The following is a 27,660-nucleotide window of genomic DNA, read 5'->3' as shown; positions in this document are numbered from 1 at the left end:
GTGCCCCGCGCGGGAAATGGCGGCGAGTGGCGGCAACTGAGCGGAGAGCGCGCGGGGAGGGAGGGGGCGGAGCCAGGAAAAGGGGGCGGGGCTTGAGGAGGAAAGGGGCGGGGTTTGTAAATTAAAGGGGCGTGGTTTGGGAGATAAAGGGGCGGGGCTTTGGAGTTAAAGGGGCGGGACTTGAGAGTTAAAGGGGCGTGGTTTCTGAGTTAAAGGGGCGTGGCTTGTGGGGTAAAGGGGCGGGGTTTGTGAGTTAAATGGGCGGGGTTTGTGAGGCAATGGGCGGGGTTTAAGATTAATGGGCGGGGTTTTAATGAAAGGGGCGTGGCTTAAAGGCACAATGGGGCGTGGTTTGTGATCAAAGGGGCGTGGTTTAAGAGCAAAGGGGCGTGGTTTTAAAGGCAAGGGGCGTGGTTTAAGATCAAAGGGGCGGGGTTTAGTAACAAGGGGCGTGGTTTAAGATAAAAGGGGTGGAGTTTAGCGGCAAGGGGTGCGGCTCATTAGCATATGGATGAGGAGGGCGTGGCCTTCCTGGTGGGCGTGGCCACCGCCAGCGGCCTCCCCCTGTTCTGCCGCCCGCCCCGCCCCCAGGTGAGGCCCCGCCCCCTTTTAGACCACACCCACCCCAAACCCCTCCCCCCCCCCGTTTTTTTGGGGTGGTGACCTTTGACCCCGCAGGTGCCGTTCCCATTGGTCGGGGCCCTGCACGGGGTTCACCTGTTCGGGGCGGCGGCGGGGGCGGAGCTTCGGCAGGCGGCCACGCCCACCGCCCACCTGGGCTGGGCCGGATACGGAGACAGGTGAGGGGTCACCGGGGGGTCACGGGGGGGTCACACTGGGGTCATGGGGTCACACAGGGGTCATGGGGTCTCACAGGGTAATGGGGTCATTCAGGGGTCCTGGAGAGGTCACTGAGAGGTCAGGGGTCATGGGAGGTCATGGAGGGGTCACACAGGGGTCATGTGGGGTCACAGGGTCATACAGGGGTCATGGGGGGGTCACGGGGTAATGGGGTCATTCAGGGGTCATGGAGGGGTCACTGAGAGGTCAGGGGTCATGGGAGGTCATGGAGGGGTCACACAGAGGTCATGGGGTCATGGAGGGGTCACAAGGTCACACTGGGGTAATGGGGGGTCACGGGGTCACACAGGGGTCATGGGGGGTCATGGAGGGGTCACACAGGGGTCATGGGGGGTCATGGAGGGGTCACAGAATCAAGGAGGGGTCACGGGGTCATGGGGGGTCACGGGGTAATGGGGTCATTCAGGGGTCCTGGAGGGGTCACTGACAGGTCAGGGGTCATGGGAGGTCATGGAGGGGTCACAGAATCATGGAGGGGTCACGGGGGGTCACAGGGTCGTGCAAGGGTCACCCAGGGGTCATGGGGGGTCATGGGGTCACACAAGGGTCACCCGGGGGTCATGGAGGGGTCAGGAAGTTACGCGGGGTCACCGAGGGGTCAGGGAGGTCATGGAAGGGTCAAGGGGTCATGGAGGGGTCATGGGGTCATTTAGGGGTTACCCAGGGGTCATGAGGTCACCCGGGGTCATGGGGTCATGGGGGGTCACGGGGTAACACAAGGGTCATGGGGTCACAGGGGGGTCACAGGTTAATGGGGTCATTCAGGGGTCATGGAGGGGTCACTGAGAGGTCATGGGGTCATGGAGGGGTCACGGGGTCACACTGGGGTCATGGGGTCACGGGGGGTCACAGGGTAATGGCGTCATTCAGGGGTCCTGGAGGGGGTCACTGAGAGGTCAGGGGTCATGGGGGGTCATGAATGTCACACAGGGGTCATGGGGTCATGGAGGGGTCACGGGGTCACATGGGGGTCATGGAGGGGTCACAGGGTCACAAAAGGGTCAGGGGTCATGGAGGGTCATGGGGTCACGCAAGGGTCACCCAGGGGTCATGGAGGGGTCATGGTGTTACCCAGGGGTCACCGAGGGGTCAGGGAGGTCACGGGGTCATGGAGGGGTTCTGGGGGTCATGGAGAGGTCATGGAGAGGTCAAGGGGTCATGGAGGGGTCATGGGGCCATTTAGGGGTTACTCAGGGGTCACGGGGTCACTCTGGGTCATGGTGTCATGGAGGGGTCACAGAGGGGTCAAGGGTCATGTTGGGGTCATGGGGTCACTGTGGGGTCACCCTGGGGTCACTGTGGGGTCACCCTGGGGTCACTGTGGGGTCACTGTGGGGTCACTGTGGGGTCACCCTGGGGTCACCATGGGGTCACCGTGGGGTCACTGTGGGGTCACTGTGGGGTCACTGTGGGGTCACCGTGGGGTCACTGTGGGGTCACTGTGGGGTCACTGTGGGGTCACTGTGGGGTCACTGTGGGGTCACTGTGGGGTCACCGTGGGGTCACTGTGGGGTCACTGTGAGGTCACTGTGGGGTCACTGTGGGGTCACTGTGGGGTCACCGTGGGGTCACCGTGGGGTCACTGTGGGGTCACTGTGGGGTCACGGTGGGGTCACGGTGGGGTCACGGTGGGGTCACTGTGGGGTCACTGTGGGGTCACGGTGGGGTCACGGTGGGGTCACTGTGGGGTCACTGTGGGGTCACCGTGGGGTCACTGTGGGGTCACTGTGGGGTCACCGTGGGGTCACAGTGGGGTCAGGGGTCACTGTGGGGTCACTGTGGGGTCGTGCCCCCCCAGCCTGACCCTGATCGGGCTCAGCCCCGGCCCCGCCCCCGCCCGGATCCTCGACTCCGCCTTCGGCGCCATGGTGAGAGCCCTCCCAGTATGAACCAGTACGGACCAGTACAAACCTGTTCAGAGCCGTATAAACCAGTTCAGACCAGTATAAACCAGTTCAGACCAGTATAAACCAGTGAAATGCTGTTCGGCCCAGTTTATTCCAGTGCTCCCAGTTTGTCCCAGTTCCCTCCCAGTCCCTCCCAGTCCATCCCAGTCCCTCCCAGTTCATCCCAGTCCCTCCCAGTTCCCCCCCAGTCCGTCCCAGTTCGTCCCAGTCCCTCCCAGTCCCCCCCAGTCCCTCCCAGTTCCCTCCCAGTCCCTCCCAGCCCCATTCCCAGTCCCTCCCAGTCCCTCCCAGTCCCTCCCAGTCCGTCCCTGTCCCTCCCAGTCCCCCCCAGTCCGTCCCAGTCCCTCCCAGTTCCCTCCCAGTCTGTCCCAGTTCCCTCCCAGTTCATCCCAGTTACCCCCAGCCCCATTCCCAGTCCCTCCCAGTCCATCCCAGTCCCACCCAGTCCATCCCAGTCCCTCCCAGTCCCCTCCCAGTCCCCCCCAGTCCCATCCCAGTCCCTCCCAGTCCCTCCCAGTCCCTCCCAGTCCGTCCCAGTCCCTCCCAGTCCATCCCAGTCGCTCCCAGTCCCTCCCAGTCCCTCCCAGTTCATCCCAGTCCATCCCAGTCCATCCCAGTCCCTCCCAGTCCCTCCCAGTGCCTCCCAGTCCCCTCCCAGTTTGTCCCAGTCCGTCCCAGTCCATCCCAGTCCCATCCCAGTTTGTCCCAGCCCCATTCCCAGTCCGTCCCAGTCCCTCCCAGTCCGTCCCAGTCCCTCCCAGTCCATCCCAGTCCCTCCCAGTTCATCCCAGTCCATCCCAGTCCCTCCCAGTTCCCTCCCAGTCCCTCCCAGTCCATCCCAGTCCCTCCCAGTTTGTCCCAGTGCCTCCCAGTCCCTCCCAGTCCCCTCCCAGTCCCCCCCAGTCCCATCCCAGTCCCTCCCAGTCCCTCCCAGTCCCTCCCAGTCCGTCCCAGTCCCTCCCAGTCCATCCCAGTCGCTCCCAGTCCCTCCCAGTCCCCCCCAGCCCCATTCCCAGTCCGTCCCAGTCGCTCCCAGTCCGTCCCAGTCCATCCCAGTTCTCTCCCAGTGCTCCCAGTGCCCTCCCAGTCCCCTCCCAGTCCCTCCCAGTTACCCCCAGTCCAATCCCAGTCTGTCCCAGTCCATCCCAGTCCCTCCCAGTCTGTCCCAGTTTGTCCCAGTCCATCCCAGTCCATCCCAGTCCCTCCCAGTCCATCCCAGTCCATCCCAGTCCCCCCAGCCCCATTCCCAGTCCCTCCCAGTTCATCCCAGTCCATCCCAGTGCCCCCCAGTCCCTTCCCAGTTTGTCCCAGTGCCTCCCAGTCCCTCCCAGTCCGTCCCAGTCCGTCCCAGTCCGTCCCAGTCCGTCCCAGTCCGTCCCAGTCCCTCCCAGTCCGTCCCAGTCCATCCCAGTTTCAGGTGCTGCTGCTGGGCCGGGAGCAGCTGCTGCTGGTGCGGAACGAGGAGAGGCTGAAACGGGAACTGAGGGTGAGACTGGGACGGACTGGGAGGGACTGGGAGGGACTGGGATGGACTGGGAGGGACTGGGGGGGAACTGGGAGGGACTGGGAGGGACTGGGAATGGGGCTGGGGGGGACTGGGAGGAACTGGGACAAACTGGGATGGACTGGGATATACTGGGAGGGACTGCGATGGACTGGGAGGGACTGGGAGGGACTGGGAGGGACTGGGATGGGACTGGGAGGGACTGGGAGGGGCTGGGACAAACTGGGAGGGGACTGGGAATGGGACTGGGACAAACTGGGAGGGACTGGGAATGGGACTGGGACAAACTGGGATGGAACTGGGATGGAACTGGGAGGAACTGGGATGGACTGGGACAAACTGGGAGGGGACTGGGACAAACTGGGAGGGACTGGAGGGGACTGGGAGGGGACTGGGATGGAACTGGGAGGGACTGGGACAAACTGGGAGGGACTGGGAATGGGACTGGGACAAACTGGGATGGACTGGGAGCAATGGAAAGGGTAACTGGGAGAACTGGGAGCACTGGGATGGACTGGGAGGGGATTGGGATGAACTGGGAGGGACTGGGATGGACTGGGAGCAATGGAAAGGGTAACTGGGAGCACTGGGAGCAACTGGGGGGGGGTTGGGGAGTCCTGGGGTGACCCCTCCCCCAATTTTGGCCCCTCCCCTTTTACCCCGCCCCCTTTTCCTGGCTCCGCCCCTTTTCCCGGCCCCGCCCCCTTTTCCCCGGTCCCGCCCCCTTTTCCTGGCCCCGCCCCTTTCCTGGCCCCGCCCCCTTTCCTGGCCCCGCCCCCAGGGCTGTTTCCCGCTCTTGGATTCGCTGCTGAGCCCCGGGGGGGGGGTGGGGGATGGGCGCCCCCTCCTGGCCCCTCCCCCCCAGCCCCGCCCGCGACGCGCTGCAGGTGAGGGACCCCAAAAACCCCCAAATCGCCCCAAAAAAACCCTAAAATCGGCCAAAAATCAGCCCAAAATCAGCCCAAAATTACCCCCAAATCACCCACAAAAAAACCCCAAAATCAGCCCCAAATCAGCCCAAAAATCAGCCTTAAAATCACCCCAAAATCAGCCCAAAATCGCCCCAAAATCAGCCCAAAATCGCCCCAAAATCAGCCCAATATTACCCCCGAAAAACCCCCAAAATCAGCTAAAAATCACCCCCAAATTCAGCCCAAAATCTCACCAAAATCACCCCCAAAAAACCCTCAAAATCAGCCAAAAATCACCCCCAAAATCAGCCTAAAATCACCCCAAAATCAGCCGAAAATCAGCCCAAAATCATCCCCAAAATCAGCCCAATATTACCCCCGAAAAACCCCCAAAATCAGCTAAAAATCACCCCCAAATTCAGCCCAAAATCTCACCAAAATCACCCCCAAAAAACCCTCAAAATCAGCCTAAAATCACCCCAAAAACCCCCCAAAAAACCCCAAAAATCACCCCTAAAATCACCCCAAAAAACCCCCAAAATCAGCCCCAAAACCACCCAATAATCACCCCAAAAACCACCCCAAAACCACTCAAATCACCCCAAAAATCACCCCCAAAATCACCCCAAAACCCCCCCGGGACCCCCCAAAACCCCGCGGCGATCCCTCCCTGTCTAATTTCCCTAACCCCGCCCCCTGATTAGCATACGGCTGATTTGCATGCCCCGCCCCCAGGAGCGGCTGCGCCGTTTCGCGGGGGCTGCCGGGACCGACCTGGGCTGCGTGGTGTGGGGAGGGGGCGTGGCCTGGCTAAGCACCGCCCCCTGGGGGGCGTTACCCGAGGCTGACTCCGCCCCCCTGCGCGCGCTGCTGGCGCTGCCGCCGCCAGAGGGCGCTCTCCGAGGGGGCGTGGCCGCGCGCGACCTGCCGGTGTTCCTGCCCAATAGCAGCCCGGAGGTGAGGTCACGTGGGGCGCGAGGGGGCGGGGACAAGGGAATGCGGAAGTTAAAGCGGAAGTGATCGCAAAGGGACCCGAAAATGAGCCAAAAATAACCCAAAAATGAGCCTAAAATAACCCAAAAATGAGCCTAAAATAACCCAAAATTGACCCTAAAATAACCCAAAACTGACCCTAAAATAATCCAAACTTGACCCTAAAGTGGCCCAAAACTGATCCCAAAATTGGACCCTAAAATAACCCAAAATTGACCCCAAAGTGGCCCGAAACTGACCCAAAACTGACCCTAAAATAACCCAAAATTGACCCTAAAGTGGCCCAAAACTGACCCTAAAATAACCCAAAATTGACCCTAAAGTGGCCCAAAACTGACCCCAAAATTGACCCTAAAATAACCCAAAATTGACCTTAAAGTGGCCCAAAATTACCCCAAAATTGACCATAAAATAACCCAATATTGACCCTAAAGTGGCCCAAAACTGACCCCAAAATTTGACCCCAAAGTGACCCTGAAAATATTATAAAATAACCCAAACGTGGCCCCAAAATTGACCCTAAAATAACCCAAAACTGACCCCAAAATTGACCCCAAAGTGATCCTGAAAACATCCTAAAATAACCCAAAAGTGGCCCCAAGACTGACCCTAAACCAGCCCAAAATTACCCCAAAATTGACCCTAAAATAACCCAAAGTTGACCCTAAAGTGGCCCAAAAATGACCCCAAAATTGACCCTAAAGTGGTCCAAAACTGACCACAAAACTGACCCTAAAATAACCCAAAATTGACCCTAAAATAACCCAAATTTGACTCTAAAATAACCCAAAGTTGACCCTAATGTGGCCCAAAACTGACCCCAAAATTGACCCTAAAATAACCCAAAATTGACCCCAAAATTGACCCTAAAGTGGCCCAAAACTGACCCAAAAATGACCCTAAAATAACCCAAAATTGACCCCAAAGTGGCCAAAAATTACCCCAAAATTGACCCTAAAATAACACCAAATTGACCCTAAAGTAGCCCAAAACTGACCCCAAATTTGACCCTAAAATAACCCAAAATTGACCCTAAAGAGGCTCAAAACTGACCCCAAAATTGACCCCAAAACTGACCCCAAAATTGACCCCAAAATTGACCCTAAAATAACCCAAAATTACCATAAAGTAGTCCAAAATTACCCCAAAAATGACCCTAAAATAACCCAAAATTGACCCCAAAATTGACCCTAAAATAACCCTAAAGTGGCCCAAAACTGACCCCAAATGGGACCCTAAAATAACCCAAAATCCCCCAAATGCCCCAAATTGCCCAAAATCGGCGGAACTGACCCCAAATCCGTGCCAGGTCCCTCTGCGGCTCTAAAATCCCCCAAAATTCCCCAAATTGCCCAAAATCCGCGGAACTGACCCCAAAATCCCCCAAATTCCCCCAAATTCCCCAAATTGCCCAAAATCGGCGGAACTGACCCAAATTTGACCCCAAAGTGACCCTGAAAATATCCTAAAATAACACAAAAGTGGCCCCAAAACTGACCCTAAAATAACCCAAAATTGACCCTAAAGTGGCCCAAAATTGACCCTAAAATAACCCAAAATTGACCCTAAAATAACCCAAAATTGACCCCAAAATTGACCCTAAAATAACCCAAAATTGACCCCAAAATTGACCCTAAAATAACCCAAAATTGACGCTAAATTCCCCCAAAATGCCCCAAATTGCCCAAAATCGGCGGAACTGACCCCAAATCCGTTCAGGTCCCTCTGCGGCTGCGGCTCTAAAATCCCCCAAAATTCCCCAAATTACCCAAAATCGGCGGAACTGACCCCAAATCCGTTCAGGTCCCTCTGCGGCTGCTGCAGCTGCGGCTCCTGCCCGGGGTGGGGGTGGGGCTGCTCTGCGGGCCCCGCCCATCGCTGCAGCTCCTGCTGACACAGGTGAGACCCCAAAATAACCCAAAATTACCCCAAAATGACCCAAAAACTGACCCTGAAATAACCCTGAAATTGCCCCAAATCCCACCCCTTAACTGACCCAAAATCCCCAAAATTTACCCCAAAATAACCCAAAAATGACCCCAAAATAACCCCAAAATAACCCAAAACTGACCCTGAAATAACCCTGAAATAACCCCAAAACTGACCCCATATCCCCAGATCTTACCCCAAAATTACCCCAAAATAACCCAAAACTTACCCCAAATCTCACCCCATAACTGAGCCAAATCCCACCCCATAACTGACCCAAAATCCCCAAAACTTACCCCAAAATAGCCCCAAAACTGACCCTAAAATAACCCCAAACTAACCCCCAAATCCCACCCCATAACTGACCCCATATCCCCAAAACGGACCGCATATCCCCAAAACTGATCCTAAAATAACCTCAAAATAACCCAAAACTGACCCCAAATCCCACCCCATAACTGACCCAAAATCCCCGAAACTTACCCCAAAAGAGCCCCAAAACTGACCCTGAAATAACCCCAAAATAACCCAAAACTGACCCTAAAATAACCCCAAAATAACCCAAAAATATCCCCAAAATCCCACCCCATAACTGACCCCAAAACTGACCCCAAATCCTACCCCATAACTGACCCAAACTGCCCAAAACTTACCCGAAAATAGCCCCAAAACTGACCCCAAATCCCACCCCATAACTGACCCCAAAGTAACCCCAAAATACCCCAAAATAGCCCCAAAACTGACTCCAGAATAACCCCAAAATAACCCAAAACTGACCCTAGAATAACCCCAAAATAACCCCAAAATATCCCCAAAATCCCACCCCATAACTGACCCCATAACTGACCCAAATTCCCTGAAACTTACCCCAAAATAACCCCAAAACTGAGCCAGGGGATTTTTTGGGGTGTCCCCCCCAAAACCCCTCCCCAAATTCCCCAAAATCCCCCCAAATCCCCTCCCCAAACCCCTCCCCAAAATCCCCCAAATCCCCCCAAAATCCCCCAAAACCCCTCCCAAAATCCCCCCCAAATCCCCCCCAAATTCCCCAAAATCCCCCCAAATTCCCCAAAATCCCCCCAAAATCCCCCCAAATCCCCCCAAAATCCCTCCAAAACCCCTCTCCAAATTCCCCCAAATCCCCCTCCCCAAAATCCCCCAAAATTCTTCCCCAAAATTCCCCAAAATGCCCCAAGACCACTCCCCAAATTCCCCCAAAACCCCCTCCCCAAAATCCCCCCAAATCCCCCAAATCCCCCAAAACCCCCCAAACCCCCCCAAATTTCCCCCCAAAATCCCCAAAATCCCCCAAAATCCCCCCAAATTTCCCCCCAGCTCGTGCCCCAATTTTGGGGTCCCGTCCTGGAGCAGCTCCGGGCCCGGCCCCGCCCCCCCCCCGCTGCCCCCCCAAGTTTTGGGGTGAGTTTGGGGAGGGACCCCAAAATTTGGGGGGTCTGAATTTGGGGAGGGGGATTTTGGGGGGAAATCCCCAAATTTGGGGGGTTTTAATTTGGGGGGAGAACCCCAAAATTTGGGGGGGTCGGAATTTGGGGAGGGGGATTTTGGGGTGATTTTGGGGGGAATCCCCAAATTTGGGGGGTTTTAATTTGGGGGAGGGGTCCTGGATGTGACTCCAAAATTTGGGGGGGTTTTAATTTGGGGAGGGAGATTTTGGGGGGATTTTGGGGGGAGAACCCCCAAATTTGGGGGTTTTTAATTTGGGGGAGGGGTCCTGGATGTGACCCCAAAATTTGGGGGGGTCTGAATTTGGGGGAGGGGGATTTTGGGGGGGGATTTTGGGGGGGGGATCCCCAAATTTGGGGGTTTTAATTTGGGGGGAGAACCCCAAAATTTGGGGGTTTTTAATTTGGGGGAGGGGGATTTTGGGGGTGGATTTTGGGGAGGAACCCCAAATTTGGGGGATTTTAATTTGAGGGGAGAACCCCAAAATTTGTGGGTTTTTAATTTGGGGGAGGGGGATTTTGGGGTGATTTTGGGGGGGAATCCCCAAATTTGATGGGTTTTAATTTGGGGGAGGGGTCCTGGATGTGACCCCAAAATTTGGGGTGGTTTTAATTTGGGGAGTGGGATTTTGGGGTGATTTTGGGGGGGAATCCCCAAATTTGATGGGTTTTAATTTGGGGGGAGGGGTCCTGGATGTGACCCCAAAATTTGGGGGGTCTGAATTTGGGGAGGGGGATTTTGGGGGGAAAACCCCAAAATTTGGGGGGGGGTTTAATTTGGGGGAGGGGGATTTTGGGGTTATTTTGGGGGGAAACCCCAAAATTTGGGGGTTTTTAATTTAGGGGAGGGGTCCTGGATGTGACCCCAAAATTTGGGGGGTTTTAATTTGGGGGATGGGGATTTTGGGGGTGGAACCCCAAAATTTGGGGGGGTTTAATTTGGGGGAGGGGTCCTGGATGTGACCCCAAAATTTGGGGGGGTCTGAATTTGGGGAGGGGGATTTTGTGGTGATTTTGGGGGGGAATCCCCAAATTTGGGGGGTTTTTAATTTTGGGGAGGGGGATTTTGGGGTGATTTTGGGGGAGGAAATCCCAAATTTGGGGGTTTTAATTTGGGGGAGGGGTCCTGGATGGGAGTCCAAAATTTGGGGGGTCTGAATTTGGGGAGGGGGATTTTGGGGGGGAATCCCTAAATTTGGGGGTTTTTAATTTGGGGGAGGGGTCCTGGATGGGACCCCAAAATTTGGTGGGGTCTGAATATGGGGGAGGGGGATTTTGGGGTGATTTTGGGGGGAATCCCCAAATTTGGGCGGGTTTAATTTGGGGGAGGGGTCCTGGATGGGACCCCAAAATTTGTGGAGTTTTAATTTGGGGAGGGAGATTTTGGGGTGATTTTGGGGAGGAACCCCCAAATTTGGGGTGTTTTAATTTGGGGGGAGAACCCCAAAATTTGTGGGTTTTTAATTTTGGGGAGGGGGATTTTGGGGTGATTTTGGGGGGGAATCCCCAAATTTTGGGGGGTTTTAATTTGGGGGGGGACCCCAAAATTTGGGGGTGTTTTAATTTGTGGGAGGGGTTTTGGGGGGAATTTTGGGCTGGAACCCCCAAATTTTGGGGTGGGGGGAATTTTGGGATGCCCTAAAAAAAAAAGGGGGTTTTGGGGTTTTTTTTTGGGGTGGGGGTCCCCAAATTTTCCTTTTCCCCCCTCAGGTACCTCCTGATCCATCGGGGCCGGAGGCAGAGCGGGATCCTCAAAGGGGCTGGAACGGGTTTGTGACCCCCCCCCGAACCCCAAAATCTGAGCCCCGACCCCCCCACTGCCCCTCCCGGACCCCCCAAACCCAAAAACCCCAAAAACTGCCCCAAAATATTGAATTCCCCACAAAAATAACCCAAATTCCACTGGTTTTACACGAAAAAAATGACATTTTTTGCGTCCCAAAACCCCATAAATTTCCCCCAAATCCCCATAATTTCCAAAAAAAACCCCTTAATTTTTCCCCCAAACCCCATAATTTTTCTCCCAAAAACCCCATAAATTTCCCCCCAAACCCCCTAATTAAAAAAAACCCTCTTAATTTCCCCCTAAAACCCCATAATTTTTCCCCCAACCCCCAAATTTTTCCCCAAAACCCCCAAATTTTTCCCCAAAAACCCAAATTTTCTCCTCAAAACCCCACTAATTCCCCCCAAAACCCCAATAATCCCCCCAAATACCCATAATTTCCCCAAAACCCCATAATTCCCCCCAAAACCCCAATAACCCCCTCCCAAAACCCCAATAATTTCCCCAAAACCTCCTAATTAAAAAAAAACTTAATTTTTTTCTCAAAAACCCCATAATTTAAAAAAAATCCTTCAATTTTCCCACAAAATCCCCATAATTCCCCCCCAAAACCCCCATAAATTTTCCCCCAAAACCCCAATAATTCCCCCCAAAACCCCATAATTTCCCCCAAAACCCCAATAAATCCCCCCCAAAAACCCCCATAATTTCCCCAAAACCCAATAATTTCCAAAAAACCCTTAATTTTTTCTCGAAATTCCCACAATTAAAAAAAAATCCTTAATTTTCCCCCAAAACCCCAATAATTTTCCCCCCAAAACCCCAATAAATCCCCCCCAAAAGCCCCATAATTTCCCCAAAATCCCATAATTTCTCCCCCAAATCCCATTAATTTCCCCAAAATCCTAAACTTTTCCCCCAAAACCCCAATAAATCCCCCCCAAAAAACCATAATTTGCCCAAAACCCCATAATTTTTCCCCCAAACCCCAAATTTCCCCCCAAACCCCCAAATCCCCCAAAAAAACCCCAAATTTCCCCAGGCGGGGCGCTGCCCCCCCCGCTCAGAGCCGCGGCCCTGCGGCGCCTCCTGCGCCTCCTGGAACCCCAAATCTGCCCCAAATCGGGGGGCAGAGGTGAGGGGGCACCCCAAAAACGGGGGGGGCTGGGGGGTCCCCGGGGGGAAAAAATTGGGGGGTTTTGGGGTGATTTTGGGGGTTTTGGGGTCACTTTGTGGTTTTTGGGGTCAATTTGGGGTCATTTTGGGGTGATTTTGGGGGTTTTGGGGTCACTTTGGGGGATCATTTAGGGGTTTTTGGGGGGTCACTTGGGGGTTTTGTTGGGAGCACTTGGGGGTTTTGGGGTCAATTTGGGGGTTTTTGGGGTGATTTGGGGGGTTTTGGGGTAATTTTGGGGGTTTTGGGGTCACTTGGAGGGTCTCTGGGGGGTCACTTGTGGGGTTTTGGGGTGACTTTGGGGGTGTTTTGGGGTCCCTTTGGGGGATCACTTTGGGAGTTATGGGGTAATTTTGGGGGTTTTGGGGTGACTTTGGGGGTTTTGGGGTCACTTTGGGGGTTTTGGGGTCACTTTGGTGGTTTTGGGGTCACTTTGGGGGTTTTTTGGGGTAATTTGGGGTTTTTTGGGGTAATTTGGGGTTTTTGGGATAATTTCAGGGTTTTTGGGGTGACAGATTTTTGGGGTGCCCCCAGGACCCCACGGGCGCCCCAAACTCTGTTACCTGGGATCACTTTGGGGGTTTTTGGGGTCACTTTGGGGGTTTTTGGGGTCACTTTTGGGGGTTTTGGGGCATTGTGGGTGTCTCTAGAGGGGTAATTTCGGGGATTTTGGGGTGACAGATTTTTGGGGTGCCCCCAGGACCCCACGGGCGCCCCAAACTCTGTTACCTGGGGTCACTTCGGCAGTTTTTGGGGGTAATTTAGGTTTTTTTGGGGTAATTTAGGGGTTTTTTTGGGTAATTTAGGGGTTTTTGGGTAATTTAGGGGTTTTTGGGATAATTTCGGGATTTTTGGGGTGAAATAATTTCGGGGTGCCCCCAGGACCCCACGGGCGCCCCAAACTCTGTTACCTGGCGCTGCCCACCCACACCGGCTGCTGCCTCCTGCGCCCCGATCTGACCCTGCTGCTGCTGCTGCCCCCCGGGACCCCCCGAGACCCCCTGAGCCCCACAGCTCTGAGCGCCCTGAGCGCTCTGGGGCACGGCTGAGACCCCCCGGAATAAAAATATTAAATTAAATTGTTTGGCGGTTGGGGGAAAATAAACGGAGGGGTGAAAATTATAGTTGTGATAATAATAAAAAAATTACCTGAGCGGGTGTTGGAGTTCTGTGAGGGTGGGGTGGGGTGGTGGAGTGGGAGGGGGAATGGGAAATGTGAGGGGGAAATGGGAAATGTGAGGGAAAAATAGGAGGGAAATGTGAGGGAAAAACAGGAGGGAAATGTGAGGGGAAAATGGAGGAAAAGTGAGGGGGAAATGTGAGGGGGAAAAAAGGAGGGAAATGTGAGGGGGAAATGGGGAAATGAGAGGGAAAATGGGGGAAATGTGAGGGGGAAAATGGAGGAAATGTGAGGGGGGAATTGTGAGGGGGGGAAAAGGGCGGGAAACGTGAGGGGAGAAAAAGGCGGGAAATCTGAGGGGAAAAAAGGGCGGGAAATGTGAGGGGAAAAAAGGGCGGGAAATCTGAGGGGAAAATGAAGGAAATGTGAGCGGAAAATGGAGGAAATCTGAGGGGGGGAAAGGGTGGGAAATGTGAGGGGAAAATGAGGGAAATGTGAGGGGGAAAATGAGGGAAATGTGAGGGGAGTAAAGGGCGGGAAACGTGAGGGGAAAAAAGGGCGGGAAATCTGAGGGGAAAATGGGGAAAATGGCAGGAAATGTGAGAGGGAAAATGTGAGGGGAAAATGGGGGAAATGTGAGGGGAAAATGGAGGAAATCTGAGGGGGGGAAAGGGTGGGAAATGTGAGGGGGAAGAGTGGGAAATGTGAGGGGAAAATGGAGGAAATGTGAGGGGGAAAGAGCAGGAAATGTGAGGGGGGAAAAGAGCGGGAAACGTGAGGGGAGAAAAGGGGGGAATGTGAGGGGAAAAAGGGGGGAATGTGAGGGGGGAAGAGCAGGAAATGTGAAAAAGGGAAATGTGAGGGGAAAATATGAGAGGAGAAAAAGGGGGAAGTGTGAGGGAAATATGGGGGAAATGTGAGGGGGAGAAAAGGGCAGGAAACGTGAGGGGAGAAAGGGAAATGTCAGGGAGAAACGAATGGAAATTGTGAGGAGGAAAGGACAGTGGAAAGGGCGAAAAGTACCAGAAAATGTGAGGGGAAAAGGGTGGGAAAGGTGAGGGGAAAAAAGGGGGGAAACATGAGAGGGGAAAAGGTAAGAAAAGGTGGAAATACGGATACGTCCCCCTGAATTCCGCAGGTGCCCCCTCCCCAAAATCAAGCGCAGACTCTGAAGGCTGTTCAGACATTTTATTTCTGATGGAGCTCAGGGGGCCTTGGCCGCCCTCACCCTCTTCTTCCTCACCACCACGGGCTTCTGGCTGCGCAAAATGGCGCTGGCCCGGCGCAGGGCAGCCTGCAGGGGATAAAATTAACAGTTTAACACCCCAAAACCAAAAAATAACTATGGCGATGGTGGGGGGCACACCCTAAGTTATCCTCTGAAGTCCAAGTGTAGGTTTGGGACCACCCAACCAGTTTTGGGGACCTCCCACTCCCTCCAGGGTTTTAAGCTTCTCCAAGATGTTTTTAAATTCCCTCAATATTTTTGCCTGAAATGTCCCAAAATTGAGATAAATGGGCCGAAAATATCCCAAAATGGAGAGAATTGAGCCCAAAATGCCCCAACATGGAGAGAAATGAGCCCACATTAGAGAGCAATGAGAGGAAAGTGTCCCAAAATAGAGAGAAATGAGCCCAAAATGTCCCTAAACCGACCCCAGATGCTCCTAAATGAGCCCAAATGGAGCAAAATGAACCCAAAATGACCCAAAATACTGCAAAAATGTCCCCATAACCCGCCTAAAACGCCCCCAAATCATCCCTAGACCCCCCCCAAACGCCTCAGGACACTCAAGACCCCCCAAAATCCCCCTCAAATCCCACTCGAGACCCCCCAAAACTCCCCCAAATCCTCCTCAGACCCCCCAAACCCCTCAGGACCCTTTGGGATCCCACAAGACCCCCCCCAAAATCCCCCTCAGGACTCCCCAAAATCCCCTCAGACCCCTCCAAAACTCCCCCAAATCCTCCTCAGACCCCCCAAACCCCTCAGGACCCTTTGGGATCCCACAAGACTCCCCCAAAATCCCCCTCAGGACTCCCCAAAATCCCCTCAGACCCCTCCAAAACTCCCCCAAATCCTCCTCAGACCCCCCCCAAAACCCTCAGGACTCTTTGGGATCCCACAAGACCCCCCCAAAATCCCCCCCAGGACACCCCAAAACCTGCTCCAATTTTGGGGACTGTCAGCTTCTCAAGCTCTGTGTCCTCTCCTCTATTACACACCCACAAATTTTGAGGTAACCCCCAAATTTTTGCATCCTCCTCCTTTAATGGTTTCCACTCCATTGCTTTCCTAGCCAAATTCCAGAGCCCGGCCATGATTTTGGGGTTCTCCACAGCTTTGCAGACCCCCCCCAGATTTTGGGGACCCTCTCCCCAAATTTTGGGGAGCCCCTCACCATGCGCAGGTCCCTCCTGTATCTGTTCTTGCTGATCAGGTGCCGGAGGCTGCGCAGGGACCCGCGGGCGTCGCGGCGGATCCGCACGCGCACGTACGACGAGGCCGGCTTGCGCTGCCCTGGGGGGAAAAAAAAGGGGATTTTTGGGGGGGTTCTGAGGAGATTTGGGGTTCCCCTAAAGGGTAGTGAGGCGGGTTGTGGGGATTTGGGGGGTTAAAAGGGGGGTTGGGGGGGTTCTAAGAAGATTCGGGGGGCTTAAAGGGGATTTGAGGGGTTCAAAGGAGATTTGAGGGGTTCAAAGGGGATTTGGGGGGGGTTCAAAAGGGGATTTGAGGGGTTCAAAGGGGATTTGGGGGGGGTTCTAAGAAGATTTGAGGGGCTTAAAGGTGATTTGGGGGGATTTAAGGAGATTTGAGGGGTTCAAAGGGGATTTGAGGGGTTCAAAGGTAATTTGAGGGGGATCCAAGGAAGATTTGAGGGGTTCAAAGGGGATTTGAGGGGTTCAAAGGGGGATTTGGGAGGGTTCAAAAGGGGATTTGAGGGGTTCAAAGGGGATTTGGGGGGGGGGATCCATGGGAGATTTGAGAGTTTTAGAGGGAATTTAAAGAGTCCAGAGGGGATTTAGGCAGGTTTAAAAGGGGTTTGGGGGGGATCCAAGGGAGATTTGAGGACTTCAGAGGGGATTTGAGGGGTTCAAACGATATTTGGGGGGGTTGAAAGGGGATTTGAGAGTTTCAAAGGGGATTTGAGGGGTTCAAAGGTAATCTGAGGGGGATCCAAGGGAGATTTGAGGAGTTCAGAGGGGATTTAGGGGGGTTTAAAGGGGATTAGGGGGGTTTCAGAGGGGATTTGGTGGGATTTACCCACCTGCACGCTTCTTGAGGACCACCACGATCCCTTTCCCGTCCGGCGCCGGCTCCACGCCCACGGTTTTGCGGTGGATCAATCCGTTGTAGCGGAAAGAATTGCGAGCCTTGAGGTTGTTGGGCTCCTGGGGGGGTTTGTGAGAGGGTTTTGGGGTGGCTTGCAAATTTTGGGGGGGTCTGGAGAGGGGAAAAGGGTTTTGGAAGGGATTCAAAGGAGATTTTGGCGGGGGTGTTAAGGGGTTTTGTAGGGATTTGGGGGGGTTAAAGGAGATTTGGGGGGCTTAAAGGGGGTTTGGGGAGATTCAATGGGGATTTGGGGGGTTAAAAGTGGGTTTGGGGGGGTTCAAATGGTATTCGGGATGTTTAAAGGTGATTTGGGGGGGTTCAATTGGTATTTGGAGGGATTAAAGGGGGTTTGGGGGGATTCAATGGGGATTTGGGGGGATCCAAGGTGGATTTGGGAGGGTGTCTGGGGGTGTCCCCAACAATTCGCAGGGCACCCCAAAAATCAAGGAGGTGATCAGGAGACTGGGGAGAGAGGCAGGGGTGGAAGCCCGGGAGTTTGGGGGGTCCCGAGGCGTTTGGGGGAACCCTGAGTATATGAAGGATTCCCTTTGTATTTTAATGGGGATTTAATGGGTGCTTAAATAATTTTTGTTTTGCGTTTTTTGGGGTTTGAGGGACCCTAACCCCGCTCCCCTCCCCGCACTGACGGTGCTGTAGGTCTGGTTGTTCCTCTTCAGCAGGAAACTGGAGCAGTTCCGCACCACCATCCACTGCAAATGGGCCGACATGGCGCCTGCGGGGACAGCCCCGGGGAGCCTCCTCAGCACCGCCGCCGCGCCTCACAGCCCGCTCCCCGCTCCGTCCCGTTCCCCCCGCCCTTAGAGACCCTCCCCGGGGTTAGCGACCCCTCCCCGGGCACCCCGAACCCCCACGGGCCGCCCCAAACCGGAGCCCCACGCGGCACCTCCGCTCCCTGCGGCCGCCGGAAATGGAAAGAGCGACGGAAGCTCCGGCGGTTCGCTAAGCTCCGCCCCCTTCGGCAATATCCGCCCCCTTCGGCAATCTCCGCCATGGCTTCGGTAATATCCGCCATTGCTTCGGTAATCTCCGCCATGGCTTCGGTAATCTCCGCCCCGGCTTCGGTAATATCCGCCCCGCGCTCGGATTTTTCCGCCGGTACTCGGAGATCTCCGTCACTGTTCGTCAAGAGCGGCGTTCCTTCGGAGGTTTCCGGCTTCTTTCGGGATTTTCCGCCTCTCTTCGGTAGTCTCCGCCGTCGCCTCGGAGCGGCGTTCGGGTCCTTTCGGCTCCCTCCGTGCGGGATTTACGGAAAAAAGGGCGGGGGAGGAAAAGGGCGGGAAACGTGAGGGGAAAAATATGGGAAAGGTGAGGGGAAAAAAGGCAGGAAAAATGAAGGAAAAGAGTGAGAAAGGTGAGGTAAAAAGGGCGGGAAATGAGGGGAAATTGGTGGGAAATGTGAGGGGAGAAAAAGGCGGGAAACGTGAGGGGAAAAAAGGAAACGTGAGGGGAGAAAAAGGCGGGAAACGTGAGGGGAGAAAAGGAAACGTGAGGGGAGAAAAGGAAACGTGAGGGGAGAAAAGGGCGGGAAACGTGAGGGGAGAAAAGAGTGCAAAAACTTGGGAACAAGGGTGGGAAGTGTAAGGGGGAAAGGGAAATAAATGTGAGGGAAGAAAAGAGTGGGAAACATGAGGGGGAAAAGGGAAATAAATGTGAGGGAAGAAAAGAGTGGGAGACGTGAGGGGAGAAAAAGAGTGGGAAATGTGAGAGGGGAAAAGGGAAACGTGAGGGGAGAAAAGAGCGGGAAACGTGAGGGGAGAAAAGGGGAAACGTGAGGGGAGAAAATGGGGGGAAACGTGAGGGGAGAAAAGATGCAAAAACTTGGGAACAAGGGTGGGAAGTGTGGGGGGGGGAAAGGGGAATAAATGTGAGGGGAGAAAAGAGTGGGAGACATGAGGGGAGAAAAAGAGTGGGAAATGTGAGGGGGAAAAGGGAAATAAATGGGAGGGAAGAAAAGAGTGGGAGACGTGAGGGGAGAAAAAGGTGGGAAAATGTGAGGGGAAAAGGAAATGTGAGGAGAGAAAATGGTGAGAAATGTGAGGGAAAAAAGAGAGGGAAATGTGAGGGGGAAAAGGGGAGAAACGTGAGGGGGAAAAGGGGAGAAACGTGAGGGGGAAAAGGGGAGAAACGTGAGGGGGAAAAGGGAGGGAAAGATGAAGATAAAAAGGATGGGAAATGTAAAGGGGAAAAGGGCGGGAAACGTGAGGGGAGAAAAGAGTGGGAAACGTGAGGGGGAAAAGGGAAATAAATGTGAGGGAAGAAAAGAGTGGGAGACGTGAGGGGAGAAAAGGGCGGGAAACGTGGGGGGAAAAAGGGGAGAAACATGAAGGGAAAAGGGCGGAAAATGTGAGGGGGAAAAGAATGGGAAGTCTAAAGGGGAAAAGGGAGGAAACGCGAGGGAAAAAAAGAGTGGGAAACGTGAGGGGGGAAAGGGAAATAAATGTGAGGGGATAAAAGAGTGGGAAACATGAGGGGGGAAAGGGAAACATGAGGGGGGAAAAGGGAAATAAATGTGAGGGGAGAAAAGAGTGGGAAACGTGAGGGGGAAAAAAGAGTGGGAAACGTGAGGGGGAAAAGGGAAATAAATGTGAGGGGAGAAAAGAGTGGGAGACATGAGGCAAAAAAAAAGAGTGGGAAATGTGAGGGGGGGGGAAAGGGAAACGTGAGGGGAGAAAAAAGTGGGAAACGTGAGGGGGAAAAGGGAAATAAATGTGAGGGGAGAAAAGAGTGGAAGACATGAGGCAAAAAAAAGAGTGGGAAACGTGAGGGGGGGAAAGGGAAACGTGAGGGGAGAAAAAAGTGGGAAACGTGAGGGGGAAAAGGGAAATAAATGTGAGGGGAAAAAAAGGCGGGAAACATGAGGGGAGAAAAGGGCGGGAAACGTGAGGGGAAAAAGGGGAGAAACATGAAGGGAAAAGGGCGGAAAATGTGAGGGGAAAAAGAATGGGAAGTCTAAAGGGGAAAAGGGAGGAAACGCGAGGGAAAAAAAGAGTGGGAAACGTGAGGGGGGAAAGGGAAATAAATGTGAGGGGAGAAAAGAGTGGGAAACATGAGGGGGAAAAGGGAAATAAGCGTGAGGAAAGAAAAGAGCCGGAAAACGTGAGGAGTCCCACCTGGAGCAGCTATTGCAGGTGAGGCTTTACCTGAGGGGGTTTTTGGGGGAATTTGGGCACTTCCCAGGGAGTTTATGGGGGGTTTGTGAGCTTTTCCCACAACAATTGGGTGGTACTGGGAGCTGTGCTGGGTTGTACTGGTTTGTACTGGGCTATTTGGGGTTGTACTGGTTTGTACTGGGTTATTTGGGGTTGTACTGGTCTGTACTGGGTTATTTGGTGTTGTATTTGGGGTTTTACTGGTTTGTACTGGGCTATTTGGGGTTATGTTGGGTTGCACTGGTCTGTACTGGGTTATTTGGTGTTGTATTTGGGGTTTTACTGGTTTGTACTGGGCTATTTGGGGTTATGTTGGGTTGCACTGGTTTGTACTGGGTTAGTTGGGGTTGTACTGGTCTGTACTGGGTGATTTGGTGTTGTATTTGGGATTATACTGGTTTGTACTGGGTTATTTGGGGTTGTACTGGTTTGTACTGGGTTATTTGGGGTTGTACTGGTCTGTAATGGGTTATTTGGTGTTGTATTTGGGGTTGTACTGGTTTGTACTGGGTTATTTGGGGTTGTACTGGTCTGGGTTATTTGGGGTTGTACTGGTTTGTACTGGGTTATTTGGAGTTATACTGGTTTGTACTGGGTTATTTGGGGTTGTACTGGTTTGTATTGGGTTATTTGGGGTTATACTGGTTTGTACTGGGTTATTTGGGGTTGTATTTGGGGTTGTACTGGTTTGTACTGGGTTATTTGGGGTTATACTGGTTTGTACTGGGTTAGTTGGGGTTGTACTGGTCTGTACTGGGTTATTTGGTGTTGTATTTGGGGTTATAATGGTTTGTACTGGGCTATTTGGGGTTATGTTGGGTTGCACTGGTTTGTACTGGGTTAGTTGGGGTTATACTAGGTTGTACTGGGCTATACTGGTTTGTTTGGGGTTGTACTGGTCTGTACTGGGCTATTTGGGGTTATATTTGGGACTGTACTGGGCTATAGTGGTTTGTACTGGGTTATTTGGGGCTATACTGGTTTGTACTGGGTTATTTGGGGTTATATTTGGGGTTGTACTGGTTTGTACTGGGTTCTTTTGGGTTAGACTGGTTTAGACTGGGTTATATGGATTTAATCCAGGTTATACCAGGTTGTATTTAGCTATACTGGTTTATACTGGTTTCTACTGGGTTATTTGGGGTTATATTTGGGGTTGTACCGGTTTCTACTGGGTTATTCGGGGTTATACTGGTTTAGACTGGGTTATACGATCTAATCCAGGTTATACCAGGTTGTATTCGGTTATACTGGTTTGTACTGGGATAAGGGTGGTTATATTTGGGGTCATACTGGGCTATACTGGTTTGTACTGAGTTATACTGGTTTAGAGTGGGTTATACAGATTTAATCCAGGTTGCACCAGGTTGTATTTAGCTATACTGGTTTATACTGGTTTATACTGGGCCCGTGAGAACCGGAAGCCCTTCCCCCCCCCAGGTGGGTGGGGGGGTCCCGTGGGAACCCGGCCCCTCCCCCCCCACCCTTCCTGTTGTTTTTGGGGGGGCAGGAAATGGGGGGGGAGGGGTGAGACCTTAAAAAGTGCTGGGGTTGGGGCAAAAAACGGCATTTATGGGACCAGGTGAGAGGGGACCCCAAAAATGAGAAACCCCCAAAATTTGGGACCTCAAAAATGAGAAACCCCCAAAATTTGGAACCACAAAAATGAGAAAACCCCAAAATTTGGGACACCAAAAATGAGAAACTGCCAAAAATGAGAAAACCCCAAAATTTGGAACCTCAAAAATGAGAAACTCCCAAAATTTGACACCTCAAAAATGAGAAAACCCCAAAATTTGAAACCTCAAAAATGAGAAAACCCCAAAATTTGGGACACCAAAAATGAGAAACTGCCAAAAATGAGAAAACGCCAAAATTTGGAACCTTAAAAAAGGAGAAAATCCCAAAATTAGGAACCACAAAAATGATAAACCCACAAAATTTGGAACCATAAAAAATGAGAAAATCCCAAAATTAGGAACCACAAAAATGAGAAACCCCCAAAATTTGGAACACCTCAAAAGTGAGATACCCCCAAAATTTGGAACCTTAAAAATGAGAAAATCCCAAAATTTGGGACCTCAAAAAAAGAGAAAACCCCAAAATTTTGGGGTTTTGGGGTCCCAATATGGGGTCTGTTTTGGGGTCCCATTTTGGTGGTGTTTGGGGTCCCAATTTGGGGGTGTTTGGGGGTCCCAGTTTGGGATCCCAGTTTTGGGGTGTTTGGGGGTTTTGGGGTACCAATTTGGGGTCTGATTTGGGGGTTTTGTGGTCCCAATTTGGGGGTGTTTGGCGGTCCCAGTTTGGGATCCCAATTTTGGGGTGTTTGGGGGTTTTGGGGTCCCAGTTTGGGGGGTTTTGGGTCCTGATTAGGGGAGATTTGGAGTCCAAATTTGGCGTCCTGATTTGGGGGTGTTTGGGGGTGTTTTGGGGTCCCAATTTGGGATTATTGGGGTCCCAGTTTGGGGTCCTGGTTTGGGGGTTTTGGGGTGTCTGGGGTCCCAGTTTGGGGTCCCGGTTTGGGGGTTTTGGGGTCCCAGTTTGGGGTCCCGGTTTGGGGGTGTTGGGGTCCCAGTTTGGGGTCCCAGTTTGGGGTCCCGGTTTGGGGGTTTTGGGGTCCCAGTTTGGGGTCCCAGTTTGGGTGTTTTGGGGTCCCAGTTTGGGGGTTTTGAGGTCCCAGTTTGGGGGTTTTGGGGTGTTCAAGGTCCATATTTGGGGTGTCCGGGGTCCCGTTCGGGGGGGTCCCGATTTGGGGTCCCAATTTGGGGGGTGGTCGGTCCCCCCCGCGCCCCCCCCGCGCTCTCCCAACCCCGGTACCGGTGTCACCGTCACAGCCCCGGTGCGGGGGATGGGGGGGGGCGGGGGGCGGCCCCCGCGGCGGGACCCCCCCTTGGGGACACCCCCCCTTGGGGACACCCCAATGTCACCCCAATGTCATCCCCCAATGTCACCCCCCCTTAGGGACACCCCAATGTCACCCCACCTTGGGGACACCCCAATGTCACCCCAATGTCACCCCCCCCTTGGGGACACCCCAATGTCACCCCCCCCTTGGGGACACCCCAATGTCACCCCCCCTTTGGGACACCCCGGGGTCACCCCAATGTCACCCCAAATGTCCCCAAATGCCCCCTCAGTGTGCCCAGTGCCCCCCACAATGTCCCCCCCCCCCCCTTGGGGACACCCCGGTGTCACCCCAATGTCACCCCCCAGTGCCCCCCGATGTCACCCCAATGTCCCCAAATGTCCCCAGTGCCCCCCCAATGTCCCCAGTGCCCCCCAATGTCTCCCCAGTGTCCCCAATGTCCCCCAAAAATGTCCCCAATGCCCCCCCAGTGCCCCCCAATGTCCTCAGTGCCCCCCAATGTCCCCCCAAATGTCCCCAGTGCCCCCCAATGTCCCCAGTGCCCCCAAATGTCCCCAATGTCTCCCCAAAATGTCCCCAAATGTCCCCCCAGTGCCCCCAAATGTCCCAATGTCCCCCCCAATGTCCCCTCAAAATGTCCCCCCAAATTTGGGCCGCGCCTTTGGAGGCTCCCCTCACTTTTGGGGGGGGGTGTCCCGTAAATTTGGGGGAGGGTCCCTATTTATTTTCGGGCGTTCCCATCAATTTTGGGGGGCCCTCCATTAATTTTGGGGCGTCCCCATTAATTCTGGGGGATTCCCATAAATTTGGGAGATTCCCATAAATTTGGGGGGGTGGTCTCCATTAATTTTGGGGCGTCCCCATTATATTTGGGGGATTCCCATAAATTTAGGAGATTCCCATAAATTTGGGGGGGGTGGTCTCCATAAATTTAGGGGGACCCCATGAATTTTAGGTTGTTCCCAATCATTTGGGAGATTCCCATAAATTTGGGGGCGGTCTCCATAAATTTGGGGGGGGTCCCCATTAATTTTAGGGTGTTCCCATTAATTTTGGGGGTGTCCCCATTAATTTTAGTGCGTTCCCATTAATTTTGGGAGGGGTCCCCATTAATTTCAGAGCGTTCCCATTAATTTTGGGGGGGGTCCCCATTAATTTTAGGGCGTTCCCATTAATTTTAGGGGAGGGTCCCCATTAATTTCAGAGCGTTCCCATTAATTTTGGAGGGGTCCCCATTAATTTCAGGGCGTTCCCATTAATTTTAGGGTGTTCCCATTAATTTTGGAGGGGTCCCCATTAATTTCAGGGCGTTCCCATTAATTTCAGGGCGTTCCCATTAATTTTGGGAGGGGTCCCCATTAATTTTAGGGCGTCTCCATAAATTTTGGGGGGGGTCCCCATTAATTTTAGGGCGTTCCCATTAATTTGGGGGATTCCCATAAATTTGGGGAGGGGTCCCCATTAATTTTGGGGAATTCCCATAATTTTAGGGTGTCCCCATTAATTTTAGGGCGTTCCCATTAATTTTGGGGATTCCCATAAATTTGGGGAGGGGTCCTCATTAATTTTGGGGAATTCCCATAATTTTGGGAGATCCCCATAAATTTATCTTGTTCCCATTAATTTTTGGGGTATCTCAGATTTTTTGGGGGGGGTCCCCATTAATTTTTGGTTTTTTTTGGGGGGGGGGGTGTTCCCCTCATTGGCCCCGCCCATGGTGGGGGAGGGGCGGGGGGAGGGGCCGCTCCCTCCTCCTCCTCCTCCGCATCCTCAGCCTCGGGGGGACCCCCCGAACTCCCGGAGCCCCCCAAAAAACCCCCCAAAATTGGGGTGACCCCTCCCCATCGCACCGCGGACCCCCCAAAATCCTCGGGGTGCCCCCCACCCCCCCCGCGGGAGGGGAATGGTTTGATCCGGCGGCAGCTCCGAGGTGAGGGGGGGGAGGGGAGGGGGGGGAGGGGTTGGGGGGTCCCTCCCCTTCCCCTCCCCCCCCCAAAAATCGATCCTGGTGGGGTGGGGGAGGGGCGGATCGATTCCCCCCTCGGGGATGGGGTGGGGGAGGGGCAGAGCATCATTGGGGGGGGAGGGGAAGGATTTGGGGTGGGGGATGGGATTTGGGGGGTCCTCGATTTCCCAGGGGGGTCCCGGGTGGGTTTGGGGGGGGAATTTGGGGGGTCCCGATGGATTTTGGGGGGTCCAGGGTGGGTTTGGGGGGGGATTTGGGGGGTCCCAAAGTATTTTGGGGGGTCCGCCTGGGTTTGGGGGGGGAATTTGGGGGTCCCGATGGATTTTGGGGGGTCCCGGGTGGATTTGGGATTGATTTTAGGGTTCCCGATGGATTTGGGTTGGAATTTGGGGTGTCCCCAGTGGATTTTGGGGTGAATTTTGGGTCCAAAATGGGTTTTGGGTTCCCCAATGGATTTTGGGGCAGATTTTGGGGTTCGGGCTGGATTTCGGGGCTGAAATTTGGGGTGTCCCCCCGGGATTTGGGGTCCCCAATGGATTTGGGGTCCTCACTGGATTTTGGGGGAGATTTTGGGGTTCAAGCTGGAATTCGGGGTGTCCCCCCGGGATTTGGGGTTCCCCAATGGATTTGGGGATTCCCTAAAGGATTTTGGGGTCTGGGCTGGATTTCGGGTCGGATTTTCGGGGTGTCCCCCCGGGCTTTGGGGGTGCTGATTTTTGGGGTCCCCCCAGATGGCGGAGGCGGCCGTGGTCGGCGTTTTTGGGGGGTCCCTGAAGGTTCCAGGGGGGCCCCCCCCGGGCCCGGGGCCGCTGCGGGAGCTGAGCCGGGGAGTGCTGAGCTCGGGACGGCGGCGGCTGCGCAGACTCGGGGTACGGGACCCCAAATTGGGGTACGGGGGGCGAAAAATTGGGGTTTGGGACCCCAAAATTGGGGTACGGGGGGCGAGAATTGGGGTACCCCAAAATCCACCCAAAAATCCACCCCAAAATCACCAAAATCCACCCAAAAACCCCCAAAATCCACTCCAAAAACCCCAAAAACCTCCAAAATCCACCCCAAAAACCCCCAAAATCCACCCCAAAAACCCCCAAAATCCACTCCAAAAATCACCAAAATCCACCCCAAAATCCACCCCAAAATTCACCCCAAAAACCACCAAAATCCACTCCAAAAATCACCAAAATCCACCCCAAAAATCACCAAAATCCACTCCAAAAACCCCAAAAACCTCCAAAATCTACCCCAAAAACCACCAAAATCCACCCCAAAAACCCCCAAAACTCCCCAAAATTACCCCAAAAATCACCAAAATCCACCCCAAAATCCACCCCAAAAACCCCCAAAATCCACCCCAAAAACCACCAAAATCCACCCCAAAAACCACCCCAAAATTCACCCCAAAAACCACCAAAATCCACCCCAAAAACCACCAAAATCCACCCCAAAATTCACCCCAAAAATCACCAAAATCCACTCCAAAAACCACCAAAATCCACCCCAAAACCCACCAAAATCCACCCCAAAAACCCCAAAAATCACCAAAATCCACTCCAAAAATCATCAAAATCCACCCCAAAATCCACCCCAAAATTCACCAAAATCCACTCCAAAAACCCCAAAAACCTCCAAAATCTACCCCAAAAACCACCAAAATCCACCCCAAAAACCCCCAAAACTCCCCAAAACTACCCCAAAAATCACCAAAATCCACCCCAAAATCCACCCCAAAAACCTCCAAAATCCACCCCAAAAACCCCCAAAATCCACCCCAAAAACCACCAAAATCCACCCCAAAATCCACCCCAAAACCCACCAAAATCCACCCCAAAATCCACCCCAAAAACCACCAAAATCCACTCCAAAAACCCCAAAAACCACCAAACTTCACCCCAAAAAACACCAAAATCCACCCCAAAAACCCCCAAAATCCACCCCAAAATTCACCAAAATCCACTCCAAAAACCCCAAAAACCTCCAAAATCTACCCCAAAAACCACCAAAATCCACCCCAAAAACCCCCAAAACTCCCCAAAACTACCCCAAAAATCACCAAAATCCACCCCAAAATCCACCCCAAAAAACCCCAAAATCCACCCCAAAAACCCCCAAAATCCACCCCAAAAACCCACCCCAAAAACCCCCAAAATCCACCCCAAAAATCCACCCCAAAAAACACCAAAATCCACTCCAAAACCCCAAAAACCTCCAAAATCTACCCCAAAAATCACCAAAATCCACCCCAAAAATCACCAAAATCCACTCCAAAAACCCCAAAAACCTCCAAAATCTACCCCAAAAACCACCAAAATCCACTCCAAAAACCCCAAAAACCACCAAAATCCACCCCAAAAACCCCCAAAATCCACCCCAAAATTCACCCCAAAATCCACCAAAATCCACCCCAAAATCCACCAAAATCTACCCCAAAATCCACCCCAAAATCCACCCCAAGAATCACCAAAATCCACCCCAAAAACCCCCAAAATCCACCCCAAAAATCACCAAAATCCACTCCAAAAACCCCAAAAACCTCCAAAATCTACCCCAAAAACCACCAAAATCCACCCCAAAAACCCCCAAAACTCCCCAAAACTACCCCAAAAATCACCAAAATCCACCCCAAAATCCACCCCAAAATCCACCCCAAAAACCCCCCAAATCCACCCCAAAATCCAC

At 53.3% G+C, this 27,660-nt stretch overlaps 3 protein-coding genes across 4 annotated transcripts in view; 2 read left to right on the top strand and 1 right to left on the bottom strand.

Moving 5' to 3' along the window:
* The first annotated feature begins 428 nt into the window (after positions 1 to 428).
* FUZ (fuzzy planar cell polarity protein) lies at positions 429 to 13,584 on the top strand. Its single transcript, XM_072921444.1, is given in 12 exon segments — positions 429 to 591; positions 679 to 800; positions 2,660 to 2,729; positions 4,180 to 4,254; positions 5,054 to 5,159; positions 5,919 to 5,986; positions 5,988 to 6,140; positions 7,980 to 8,075; positions 9,441 to 9,524; positions 11,279 to 11,387; positions 12,397 to 12,489; positions 13,411 to 13,584. Coding segments are annotated over 12 exon segments (1,227 nt in total). The 5' UTR covers positions 429 to 507; the 3' UTR covers positions 13,578 to 13,584.
* A 1,237-nt stretch (positions 13,585 to 14,821) lies between these two features.
* RPL28 (ribosomal protein L28) lies at positions 14,822 to 17,961 on the bottom strand. Its single transcript, XM_041713039.2, has 5 exons — positions 17,887 to 17,961; positions 17,630 to 17,715; positions 16,918 to 17,041; positions 16,051 to 16,169; positions 14,822 to 14,942 (listed from the first exon to the last, which is right to left on the bottom strand). The coding sequence occupies exons 2-5, from the start codon at positions 17,708 to 17,710 to the stop codon at positions 14,853 to 14,855; spliced, it is 414 nt and encodes a 137-aa protein (XP_041568973.1). The 5' UTR covers positions 17,711 to 17,715; positions 17,887 to 17,961; the 3' UTR covers positions 14,822 to 14,852.
* A 6,771-nt stretch (positions 17,962 to 24,732) lies between these two features.
* The window catches only part of LOC121468851 (palmitoyl thioesterase CPT1C), a 33,915-nt gene continuing 30,987 nt past the window's right edge, over positions 24,733 to 27,660 (top strand). For both annotated transcript variants that reach the window (XM_072921589.1, XM_072921588.1), the window contains exons 1-2: positions 24,733 to 24,948; positions 25,716 to 25,853. In XM_072921589.1, coding sequence (XP_072777690.1) covers positions 25,716 to 25,853 — 138 coding nt within the window. In that variant the 5' untranslated portion in view covers positions 24,733 to 24,948. The remainder of the gene's footprint in view (positions 24,949 to 25,715; positions 25,854 to 27,660) is intronic.

This window comes from Taeniopygia guttata, chromosome 37 (assembly GCF_048771995.1).
Source record: "Taeniopygia guttata chromosome 37, bTaeGut7.mat, whole genome shotgun sequence".
Classification (NCBI taxonomy): Eukaryota; Metazoa; Chordata; class Aves; order Passeriformes; family Estrildidae; genus Taeniopygia; species Taeniopygia guttata.
The sequence above is the reverse complement of the archived record's forward strand: the minus strand, read 5'-3'. Positions and strand labels throughout refer to the sequence as shown.

What these genes read in the sequence shown, in the direction of transcription:
- RPL28 (XM_041713039.2), bottom strand. Translation starts at nt 17,710, where the DNA reads ATGTCGGCCCATTTGCAGTGGATGGTGGTGCGGAACTGCTCCAGTTTC. An exon ending in ACAACCAGACCTACAGCACC is followed by an intron (nt 17,042 to 17,629) that starts GTCAGTGCGGGG and finishes AAACCCCCCCAG; the next exon opens with GAGCCCAACAACCTCAAGGC. An exon ending in ACAGGAGGGACCTGCGCATG is followed by an intron (nt 14,943 to 16,050) that starts GTGAGGGGCTCC and finishes TATCCCCTGCAG; the next exon opens with GCTGCCCTGCGCCGGGCCAG.